General features: G+C 40.7%; 1 protein-coding gene across 1 annotated transcript in view; it reads right to left on the bottom strand.

Moving 5' to 3' along the window:
• Positions 1 to 4,927: 4,927 nt before the first annotated feature.
• ATM (ATM serine/threonine kinase) overlaps positions 4,928 to 12,043 on the bottom strand; it is a 194,638-nt gene continuing 187,522 nt past the window's right edge. Inside the window, exons 61-62 of the mRNA XM_089691116.1 lie at positions 11,883 to 12,007; positions 4,928 to 9,071 (exon numbers count right to left, since the gene is read on the bottom strand). Coding sequence (XP_089547242.1) covers positions 8,888 to 9,071; positions 11,883 to 12,007 — 309 coding nt within the window. The 3' untranslated portion in view covers positions 4,928 to 8,887. The remainder of the gene's footprint in view (positions 9,072 to 11,882; positions 12,008 to 12,043) is intronic.

The raw sequence follows: 12,043 nt of genomic DNA, 5'->3' as shown, positions 1-12,043 counted from the left end.
GCCGGCTTGGAATTATTCTTCTTTTCATCCTACTTCTTCTTCTTCTTCTTCTTCATCCTCATCCTCAGAAGAAGAGGATGAGGATGAGGATGAGGATGAGGAAGAAGAAGAAGAATGAAAAGAAGAATAATTCCAAGCCGGCAAAAAGTGTATGTGCAGAGTTCCTCTATTTCTGACAGTTCTCTCACAGCTTCTTCACATGTACAGCGGTTGAAATATCTGTATCCTAAATGGAAACTAATAGATACAAATTGTATCTATTAGTTTCCATTTAGGATACAGATGTTTCAACCGCTGTACATGTGAAGAAGCTGTGAGAGAACTGTCAGAAATAGAGGAACTCTGCACATACACTTTTTGCCGGCTTGGAATTATTCTTCTTTTCATCCTACTTCTTCTTCTTCTTCTTCTTCTTCTTCTTCTTCTTCTTCTTCTTCATCCTCATCCTCATCCTCTTCTTCTGAGGATGAAGAAGAAGAAGAAGTAGGATGAAAAGAAGAATAATTCCAAGCCGGCAAAAAGTGTATGTGCAGAGTTCCTCTATTTCTGACAGTTCTCTCACAACTTCTTCACATGTACAGTGGTTGAAACATCTGTATCCTAAATGTAAACTAATAGATACAATGTTTCAACCGCTAAACATGTGTTCCTTCTGTCAGAGAACTGTCAGAAATAGCGGAGCTCACTGCAGGGACACTTTTGCCGGCTGATCGGGAAATGTTCGATTCGCGCACCCGAAGTAGGCAAAATTTCGGTTTCGACACGAATCGAATATTTCCTGAAATTCGACTCGAATTCCGGTTCGCCTAGTTCGATTCGCTCATCTCTACTGATGATAGTAGAAGTTGCTGTGCAATAGAAGCTGCTGAGGGCAGTGATGGGAGAGCTGGCATGGGGATGTGGAGGGTGTGTAATGATGTAGACACCGGTGAGGAAACAATGTGTATAGCAGTGAACTGGACAAAAGGAAGAGAGCTACAGCACAGGGATGTGAAAACTGTATAGCAATGTGGACACTATTAGGATACAATGTGTATGTGGAGGACCCATCAGTGTTGCAGTTTAAAACTCTGAGATAGGTCAGCTGTGAAAGGTAGTACTTATGCTTTCCTACTTGTAGCAGACTCATCAAGTTTCAATCTCTTTTTAGCACACAGGATTGAGACTTGTATGCGCTGACAGCAGCAGTGCTGAGATTTACATGTGCTGTGAGCAGCAGGCAAGTACCAAGACTTACATGTATTGTGAACAGCTGTCAGTGCTGAGATTTACATGTGCTGTGAACAGGCCAGCGCCCAGACTTACATGTATTGTGAACAGCTGTCAGTGCTGAGATTTACATGTGCTGTGGACAGCTGGTCAGTGTTGTGTTCTGTAAGCAGCTGTCGGTGCTGAGACTTAAAAGGGCTATGAGCAGCAGGTCAGTGCGAAGTCTTACATCTGCTTTGTGCAGCTGGTCAAGGCTTATTGCACAGATTTGGGGTCTGAATTATGCATTGGGAAGTATTTGTAAACAGGATGTAGCATCACATGGTGGCAGAATCCTCCAGTAAAACAGGAATGGTTATTCCCTTTTTATAATAGAATGGTGATACGATGTGATAATAACAGCACTGCTTTAAATCCTCGGTAGTGAATAATGTGAGTATAACACAAAATAAATGACAAAACATAAAAATAGTATTTACACGTGAAACTCGAAATATGTGAATAGAATGTGCAAAAGTTTATTTATTTCAGTAATGCAACTTAAAAGGTGAAACAAATATGAGATAGACTCATTACATGCAAAGCAAGATAGTTCAAGCAGTGATTTGTCATAATTGTGATGATTATGGCTTACAGCTCATGAAAACCCCAAATCCACAATCTCAGAAAATTAGAATATTGTGAAAAGGTGCAATATTCTAGGCTCAAAGTGTCCCACTCTAATCAACTAATTAAGACATAACACCTGCAAAGGGTTCCTGAGCCTTTAAATGTTCTCTCAGTCTGGTTCAGTAGGAATCACAATCATGGGAAAGACTGCTGACCTGACAGTTATGCAGAAAACCATCATTGACACCCTCCATAAGGAGGGAAAGCCTCAAAAGGTAATTGCAAAAGAAGTTGGATGTTCCCAAAGTGCTGTATCAAAGCTAGAAAGTTATGTGGAAGGGAAAAGTGTGGAAGAAAAAGGTGCACAAGCAGCAGGGATGACCGCAGCCTGGAGAGGATTGTCAGGAAAATGCCATTCAAAAGTGTTGGGGACTTTCACAAGGAGTGGACTGAGGCTGGAGTCAGTGGATCAAGAGCCACCACACAGAGACAGATCCTGGACATGGGCTTCAAATGTCGTATTCCGCTTGTCAAGCCGCTACTGAAAAACAAACAACGTCAGAAGCGTCTTACCTGGGCTAAAGAAAAACAGACCTGGTCTGTTGCTCAGTGGTCCAAAATCCTCTTTTCTGATTAGAGCAACTTTTGCATCTCATTTGGAACCCAAGGACCCAGAGTATGGAGGAAGAATGTTGACCCTGCGTTGACCCTGGACTTCATTAAGTCCAGGGTCAACGCAGCAGTCTACCAGGAGACTTTGGAGCACTTCATGCTTCCTTCCACAGACGAGCTTTATGGGGATACTGACTTCATTTTCCAGCAGGACTTGGCACCTGCCCACACTGCCAAAAGCACCAAAACCTGGTTCAATGACCGTGGGATTACTGTGCTTGATTGGCCAGCAAACTTGCCTGACCTGAACCCCATAGAGAATCTATGTGACATTGCCAAGAGAAAGATGAGAGACATGAGACCGAACAATGCAGAAGAGCTGAAGGTCGCTATTGAAGCATTCTGGTCTTCCATAACACCTCAGCAGTGCCACAGGCTGATAGCTTCCATGCCACGCCGCATTGAGGCAGTAATTGCTGCAAAAGGGGCCCAAACCAAGTACTGAGTACATATGCATGCTTATACTTTTCAGAGGTCCGATATTGTTCTATGTACAATCCTTGTTTTATTGATTGCATGTAATATTCTAATTTTCTGAGATTGTGGATTTGGGGTTTTCAAGAGCTGTAAGCCATAATCATCACATTTATGAAAATCACAGCTTTAACTATCTTGCTTTGCATGTAATGAGTCTATCTCATATATTAGTTTCACCTTTTAAGTTGCATTACTGAAATAAATGAACTTTTGCACGATATTCAAATTTTTCGAGTTTCACCTGTATACACTCACCGGCGACTTTATTAGGTACACTGTGCTAGTGCCAATAAAATATGCCCCACACCATTACACCACCACCAGTCTGAACATTGATACATGGCAGGAGTTGTTTACACCAAATTCTGACCCTACCATCTGAATGTCGCAGCAACGAGTCTGCTCGTTCTCCTCTGACATCAACAAGACATTTTCATCCACACAACTGCCGGACCTTTCTCTGTAAACCCTAGAGATGGTTGTGCATGAAAATCCCAGTAGATCAGAAGTTTTTGAAATACTCAGACCAGCCTGTCTGGCACCAACAACTATGCCAAAGTCACCTAAATCCCCTTTCTTCCCCATTCTGATTCTCAGTTTGAACTTCAGCAAGTCGTCTTCACCACATCTCCATTTCTAAATGTTGCTGCCATGTGATTGGCTGATTAGCAATTTGTGTTACCAAGCAATTGTACCTAATAAAGTGGCCGGTGAGTATATATATATATTAATTCAAAGTGCAAATCGCACAAGGGGATATTATCAAAGTCCAACTCGGAAATAGCATTCTGTGCCACTCCACATCACATGAAAACTGGTGCCAAATATGTGCTTCAGAACTCTTTTGTCAGATTACTAATACTAGATCAGCAAGTGTTAATGCTAATACTACAGCTAATGCTCGTACACATGTATCAGCACACAAACAAGCTCGGGCTAATATCCAGCGTACACTGACATGTAGGCACATTGGCACGCTCCTCCACGTGCATTGGCGCCAAGCTGCCTATTTAAAGGAGACCCAGGTGTGTTCTACTTACTGGATTTTCTTCATTTACCCCGTGACCTGTGTTCTTGCTTGTGCTGATTGATCTCCCATTGCTAACCCAGCTAGTTCCTGACCTTGCTCTGTGGATTTGACCGACCTTGGCTTGCCTCTGACTATTCTCTGCCTGCTTCCCTGGTTCTGACCTCAGCTTGTTATTGGACCTCGCTCTGCCTGCTTCTTTGGTATTGACCCCAGCCTGCTACCTGACCACCCTTCTGCCTCATTGTGTATGACCCTCGCTCATCCTGACTATGTCTCTGACCCTGGCAGTTACCTGCTACCAAGCTACTGGCACCCGTGCTTCTTTGAGCCTTGTACCTCTGTCACCACCTTCAGGGATGCTCGGACCATAGCTGCAATGGAAGCCCTCTCGTCAGTTCGGCCTCCAACCAAGGTATATGATATCTGTGCGCCACTTGTGGTGCCCTTAAAAAACCTGTAGTGCTCCAAATATCACACTATGGCCAATATGGCTGTCGTGCACTCCAAGTAGCATATATGACGCCACCCGGAATTCCCGCTCTATATGTTTTGTCATCAACATGCGATGTCCTCAAAAGCTGTCTGAGAACATTAATGCCATAATCTTCACTGGTACAAACTTTATCCAGTATGAATTTTCAGAGCTGTCCCTGTGTTGATTATGGTCAATTAACCCTACTGAAAAAGGAGAATCATAAAATTACCCTGCAATTTGCCAATAATAGCAAAGTAAAAAGTTGTTTTTTATTACCTGTGCTCCCCTGCCTCCAGAGCCCTGAGGAATACAGTGTACTGCGAAGGATGGGGTAATATTACACTCACACCTGCCACCTCACAATTCAGCATTTAGCATCTAAGTAGTCAATTGCCAGGCTTGCACACTGTGACACTGAGCAAGGACTGAGTAATTTCAGAAAAACACACACAGTATCTATTTACAATACCTGTCTTTAATAGGAACAAAAATATACAGAGCAACATGGCCAACAAGATTATTTCACTTTATGTTTGAAAGAGGACACACAGTTCATTAAAAATAATGCATACCCCTCTTATACTAAACATTTTTCTTTAAAACTTATCTATTTTTTTTTTTTTTAGGAACTTGTCGGACTTTAATAAGGAACAATGTTTTCCCCTTAGGTCTGTGCACTTAATGTATTGAAAACACAAAATCTGCCATTGTTGACATCTCTTAGGGAAAATCTAGTTACCTGTCTGAATTCTTTCCCTCTGGATTCAATACTTTCCAGTCACTAATCCACAATAGGTATTCAATAAGACATTTTTTTCTCTAACTTCTCAGATCTGCAAACATCACCCAAGTCTGTTCATAGTCAGAGAGCACAACAGCCAGGCAAAAGACATTTTCATTATTTCAGCAATGGCAGACCCCACATACCTCTCAGACAAGGACAACTTCAAGGGGGCACATATGCTTAAGGCATATCCTTATGTAGAATTCTGTATTTTTATTTTTTATGCTGCTTAAAGGTGGACATTTGTCATTTTTATTAGCCTGGGTTCACATCAGTGCGGTGCGGTCAATAGCATGTGATTCGCACAGGAACTGCTCCGCATTCCTGTACAAATCACATGCGATTTGTGTGCGGTGCGATTGGAGCCATACATTTTGTATGGCTCTATTCGCACTGCACCAAAAACGTGCAGGACTCTTTTTTGGTCCGCACTAGAATCAAATTGCATAGGTATTCACACCTATGCAATCCAACTCTGTACATCGCACTGTGTTTTGAAAACCGCTTTCGGGGTGTTGTTAACTTAACATACACACCCTTAGCGGTTCACAGGAAAGGGGTGCAATTGTGATGCAGGGAGGAATTCGCACTGAAACCGCTGCAAATTCCGCACTGCATTAGTGTGTACCAGGGCTTAGTCTGTTCCTGGTAATTCACTCAATCATTTCACCAGAATTTAATGAATCACTACATTGCTGTTAACACATAACAGGTCCAGTTGTAATATTCATAGCAGTTGTTTACATAAAATATAACTACCGGAGAGCAACACAGTTATCCTGCACAATACATATCCAAACATTAAAGTAAACCTAATTTTGAAGAACAATTTATAGTAAATCAATTAATAGATTCAATCTAAATAAGTTTGTCGGTAATGAACCACAATTATGCTGAGCAGCAAATTACAGCCAGCAACTGGAAAGTGTGGTATGAGCTGGCTATTTGTCCCACAAATATCCACCACAAATACAAACAATGGGGCGAATTAACAAACAGTGATGCAGGCATAAAGCCTGCACCATTCTTCTAAACTAAAAAAATGAGCAGGTGATACTCCCAATTGACAAAAGGGACACAAACCTCTGTTCTATGCTGTGTCTGCACCAGACATGGAAAGCAGCTCAGGAGGGCTTAACTGCAGTCTGCTGCTTTGGCTCCCTCCTCCCTCTGCGTATCCTTGCCTCCTTGCTAAGCCAAAATCAAGGTCAACAGCCAGGCATATCATCATAGGGCAAAGTTTATGAAGAGGAAACACTGCATAGGCAGAAAGGAATGTTAGACGTTAGTAGACCCTCCAGTCTGCATGCCTGAGCTAAGGGCAGATGAATCCCAGGAAGTATTTGCTTCAAGAATCATCTACTTTCACTCAAGTTGGCGATGGCCAGAAATGCCAGGGGGGTGTTTTTGAGATTTCTCAGCAAAATACAGCATAGAGACATGGATGGATAGAGAAGTTTGCGTTGAATATTAAAAATGAATTAAATAGCGCTTTTGGATTGTGGTGCTCAGATACAATGTAATTCCACTCTAAGTATTAAAAAAATACATTAAGTATAAAACTGGGGGAGGTGTGACAGCCTGTAGCCCTAAAAGAGGCTTTAAAATAGTTCTTGAAAACTACTGAACAACAAAATTACATATGAAAACATAGCTTTTTATTAACTTCAGAATAATGAGGGCTTCATTCACTTTAAATTCCTATATTACTGAGGGATGCAAAGATGGATCAAGAGAGCAGTGTGCCCTAGAACACAGGTTTGATATGCCTGCTTTATATGTACCTATTAAAAGCACAGACACAACCTCATATTGCAGAACTATTTACCAACACATAAGGCTTTATGGCCACAGTCTGTGCTAGGTATGGAAACTACAGATACATGTACAGTCTTCTAGTGATTGGCTTTTCGGGTCCTTTTTTCCACCTTACAGTAGAATTGACTGGTAAGCAGAATCCATTACTCTCCAACCTTACTTCAGAGGAGCCATGGGTTTTGATACCTTGTACTTGTGATGAGCATAAGCCTGAAAGAGCTGTATGCAAGATGGAATAAATGACTACAATATTATGCTGTATCTGTGCTAGAAACCATTCCAAATGTGGAGTTAGCCCAGAGGGAGAAGAAAACAATTTGCTCAGATTCTGCTACTGAATGATAAAATCCTAATTTTTTTAAATTCCATTTTCCAAACTTTCTATTTTCTGTTAGACAGAGTGAGGAAGGGTTGGAGCCTCTGTCAGGGTTTGTGAAGTCAGGCCTGAGGGGGTACCGGGCCTATCACAGACAGTGAGTAATATCAGGGGTTGCTGTGAATTGCACTGGCAATACAATACCATGCTTTCCGTATGGGTTCTGAAAAGCTTCACTCCTCCCACCAAAGTGCAGAGAAACTGGGCTTCCCAATGCTGTGTAAAGAGGTGAAAGAGTAAGAAGTCTAAGCTACAGCCAATTGAAAAAGTACATAATGTAGCATAGAAATGGATTTTACAGGGATAAAGAAAGATTACACAAAACTTCTCTTATATGGCTGGTTCTTGTAAAAGATTTCTAACAGGTGTTTGCAATGCAATGGACCTCATTTAAAAAAATGCCCGAAACAAGATCTGTTTTACCTATAATAACCCTTCACAAAAGAAAAGTGCCTGTTGTCAACAGACACTAGATTACGGACTATGTTCTCCCAGTATAAGTTTAAAACAAAAGAAATGATCATGAACCATTACCTAAATCAGCCACACTGGGTGTGGATTGGTGACAGGTGCAATTTATATGAAATCACAAGTGAGATAAGGTAATCAATGGGTGTTTAGGTCTGGTGTGGACACAGAAAAGTCTTTCAACACAATGGCCACCTGACTGGACTGCAACTAGAATATTGTTTTCTCTACATTTCACTTCCCTTAAAGCCTAATTTCAGTTTAAGTATGATATAGATATATATATATATATATATATATATATATATATATATATATATATAAAATAGGAGCATCAAAACAAACTGTCAAACTGTGTTCAAAGTCTTACAGTTTGTTTTTTCTTTTTAGAAAGCAGCCACACCCTGAGTAGAAAAGTCTGTCCCCTGCCAGCATGCTACAGTGTGGGACTCTTGCTTTCTGTGCAGAAGCATTGGTTTTTCTGCAGAGGTCGAATATACCTCTTGCTAAGTCAGACCTTTGCAATCAGCAAAGCTCGCATTCCCTGCTGATTTGAGAGTTGTAGCTCTCTGCAGATAGACCACTGCTTCCTGAGAAAATGCAAGGGCTGTCCTCTGTAGCATGCTGGTAGAGGACAGACTCGCACTCACAGGCTGTGCCTGCATTCTAAAGAAAAGAAATTGTAAGACTTTGAACACTGTTTTGATACAGCTGGAATGCATTCATCTGATTTAAACTAAAGGTGCTAGTTGGGCTTTACATTTTATCTAAAGTCAAACTTTTTACCCGTTTCATACAGATAATGAGTGGTGAATGACTAAAACACCCATCATTTTTTTTTTCCTGTTTCCTAATGGGGAGATTTCTCTTCATTAACAGGTACACAAAAAGATTTGACCTAAGATACACTTTAGGTATATTCCCTGTACAGACTTCCTCAGTTCTGTATGGTGGAGAGCAGTGCACACATTAAACCCAGGCTTTCCAGCCAGGGAACAGCCGACTCAGGTTCTTTGGATCCATGGCTTGCTGGATAAGAAGATTCACTTGTCCCTCTACATTCAGCACTGTCCCCTCTTCTACCCCCTTCAGTTTCTCCTGGAGTCGGAGGAGGACACGTTCTGCCACTTTATTGAAGCTCTGTGAATCACTGCTAGGAGAAGAAAAGAAAAAAAAAAACAACAAAATACGGAATTGCAGAGATATACAAAAATGCTGGAAACAAAAGCATTGAACAACCCGCCATTGACTGTGTAGGTAAATTTCTTGTGGGTCTTTTCACTCCAGTGGCAACTGGCATACAAGCTTAAAGTGACTCCCAGTTAAAACCTAGAGATGTATATGACAAAAAAACCCCCAAAAGTTTCCCAACACACTTACCAGCTAGTCAGCATAAAAAAAAAATTACACTAACCATTTTTATTTGCACACAATTTTCTAATACATGTGGAAGTCACACTGCCTTGTCAAGGTCCCTCTGTATAGTGCAATCCTAACTCTACCCTATGAGAGCCTCAATGTTGGATCACATACAGCAATAAGATAAATGAAAAGCAAGTATGCTCTTATAAGCTAGATTTAAATTGCTGTGGTTGTTATTTTTGTCGGGCACGTCGGGTGTTCACAAACATGTGTCCATATAGTGTATATTTGCTCAGTGGCACCTGCCAATATTGAGATGTCAGTTATAAGCAGATACAACTAAAAGTAAATAAAGACAGATGGTTAATACATCCTGGTTGCGCTGATGTTCCATTCCAGTGAGCTCAAAGAACTGGTCATCGGTTCAGTGTTCTTATTCCTTGGTCTTCTCTCTCTGCCCAATCTGCTCTCTACTCTCCTAACACCAAGTTTTTATATGTTCCCTACCCTTTTCATACCTTTCCCCTATCATTTATCTCTTCTATTCTTGCTTGCTATAGAAAATATTTCAAGATAAGGGTATTTCTTGCAGTTCTGTTACCACATTTTCTCTTTTACATTTCCAAAGTATGCATAGTGTAATACTTTAAAATACATAAATGTTCTACACCATGTATTCTTTTGAAACATCCCTGGTAGTCACCAGAACGAATGCACCCACTGGAAAATTTTCCATCATATCCTGTTATCCTGCATTCAAAATTTGTGTTTTCCTCACTTTTGCTGACAGCAGTCACCAAGACATACAGTTGTGTTCAAAATAATAGCAGTCAGACATCGCTAACCTGATCAATCACTGTTTTTGGTAGAAATTACATTTCTACATGGCAAATAATTTACTAGCAGGTGTAGTAGAGTAATAGAAATCCAACAGACCCAACAGTCATGACATGCATGCTGCTGATTCTGTGTTATTGAATCACTAATTGAAAGGGGCATGTTCAAAATATTAGCAGTGTGGAGTTCTATTAGTGAGGTCATTCATTCTTTGAAAAACAGGTGGCAATTATTGCCCTTATTTAAGGAAGGAAGGCAGCAAATGTTGTACATGCTGGTTACAGTGCATTTCTCTCAAAAATTCTGAGGAAAATGGGTCATTCCAGACATTGTTCAAAAGAACAGCGTACCTGGATTAAAAAGTTGATTGGAGAGGGGAAAACATATAAAGAAGTGCAGAAAATGATAGGCTGCTCAGCTAAAATGATCGCAAATGCTTTCAAATGGCAACCAAAACCTGAAAGATGTGGAAGAAAGCCAAAAACTACCATTCGAATGGATAGAAGAATAGCCAAAATGGCAAGGACTCAGCCAACAATCAGCTCCAGGAAGATCAAAGAAGGTCTAAAGTTACCTGTGAGTACTGTTACAATTAGAAGGCGCCTATGTGAAGCCAAGCTATCTGCAAGAAGCCCCCGCAAAGTCCCACTTTTGAAAAAAAGACATGTGCTGAAGAGGTTACAATTTGCCAAAGAGCACATTGACTGGCCTAAAGAGAAATGGCGCAACATTTTGTGGACTGATGAAAGTAAGATTGTTCTTTTTGGGTCTAGTGGCCGGAGACAGTTTGTCAGACGACCCCCAAACACTGAATTCAAGCCACAGTACACTGTGAAGACAGTGAAGCATGGTTGCGCAAGCATCATGATATGGGGATGTTTCTCATACTACGGTGTTGGGCCTATTTATCGCATACCAGGGATCATGGATCAGTTTGAATACATCAGAATACTTGAAGAGGTCATGCTGCCTTATGCTGAAGAGGAAATGCCCTTGAAATGGGTGTTCCAACAAGACAATGACCCCAAACACACCATTAAACGTGCAACATCTTGGTTCCAGACCAAGATTGCCGTTATGGAGTGGGCAGCCCAATCCCCGGATCTTAATCCAATAGAAAACTTGTGGGGTGACATAAAAAAATGCAGTTTCTGAGGCAAAACCAAGAAATAGAGAAGAACTGTGGAATGTAGTCCAATCATCCTGGGCTGGAATACCTGTTGACAGGTGCCAGAAGTTGGTTGACTCCATGCAACACAGATGTACAGGAGTTCTCAGAAACAGTGCTTATACAACTAAATATTAATTAAGTGATTCAAAGGAAAGCAAAATCTTCAAACATTTTTCAGTTTATATAGTGAATGTTTGAGTTTGTAAACAAGAATACAAACACTGCTATTTTTTTGAACAGTCTAATATTCACTTTTCTTCATTTTTTTTTTAGAGGAACAACACAAATGTGATATATTTTTCTTCATGTTTTGATTTGGAATAGAATGTGTAGTGTTCCCAATGCATTTGTGTGTATGGAAATAAAAGCTATTAGAAGGATTTTGAGCTTTATTCACTTTTTTCAACACACTGCTATTATTTTGAACACAACTGTATAAGGAGGTTGACTCTCCCTAACTGAGACACAGAGAGCAATAAAACCCCTGTGTTCTAATCCCTCTCCACTCTATCAAAAACTGAAAACAAGTTTTATTTTTAATTATATTTTTAAGTTCTATTGGCCTAATTTCACCACAAGATAAGGCTGCTATACCAGGTGTTCCTGTTGCATTCTGGGTCCTCGGCAAGTGTAGCATTAAGTTCCGCTTCATCCTGCTGCAGGTAAAGAGCTTTCAGAGGATTCATAGTCCAGTCAAAGAGAGGGTCATAAAGCAGCACCTGTCCAACCAAAGTACATGATATATTACATACAGA

The sequence above is a fragment of the Staurois parvus genome, unplaced genomic scaffold (assembly GCF_062004578.1).
Source record: "Staurois parvus isolate SC_StPar_1 unplaced genomic scaffold, SC_StPar_1.0 ptg000550l, whole genome shotgun sequence".
Taxonomy (NCBI): Eukaryota; Metazoa; Chordata; class Amphibia; order Anura; family Ranidae; genus Staurois; species Staurois parvus.
The sequence above is the reverse complement of the archived record's forward strand: the minus strand, read 5'-3'. Positions and strand labels throughout refer to the sequence as shown.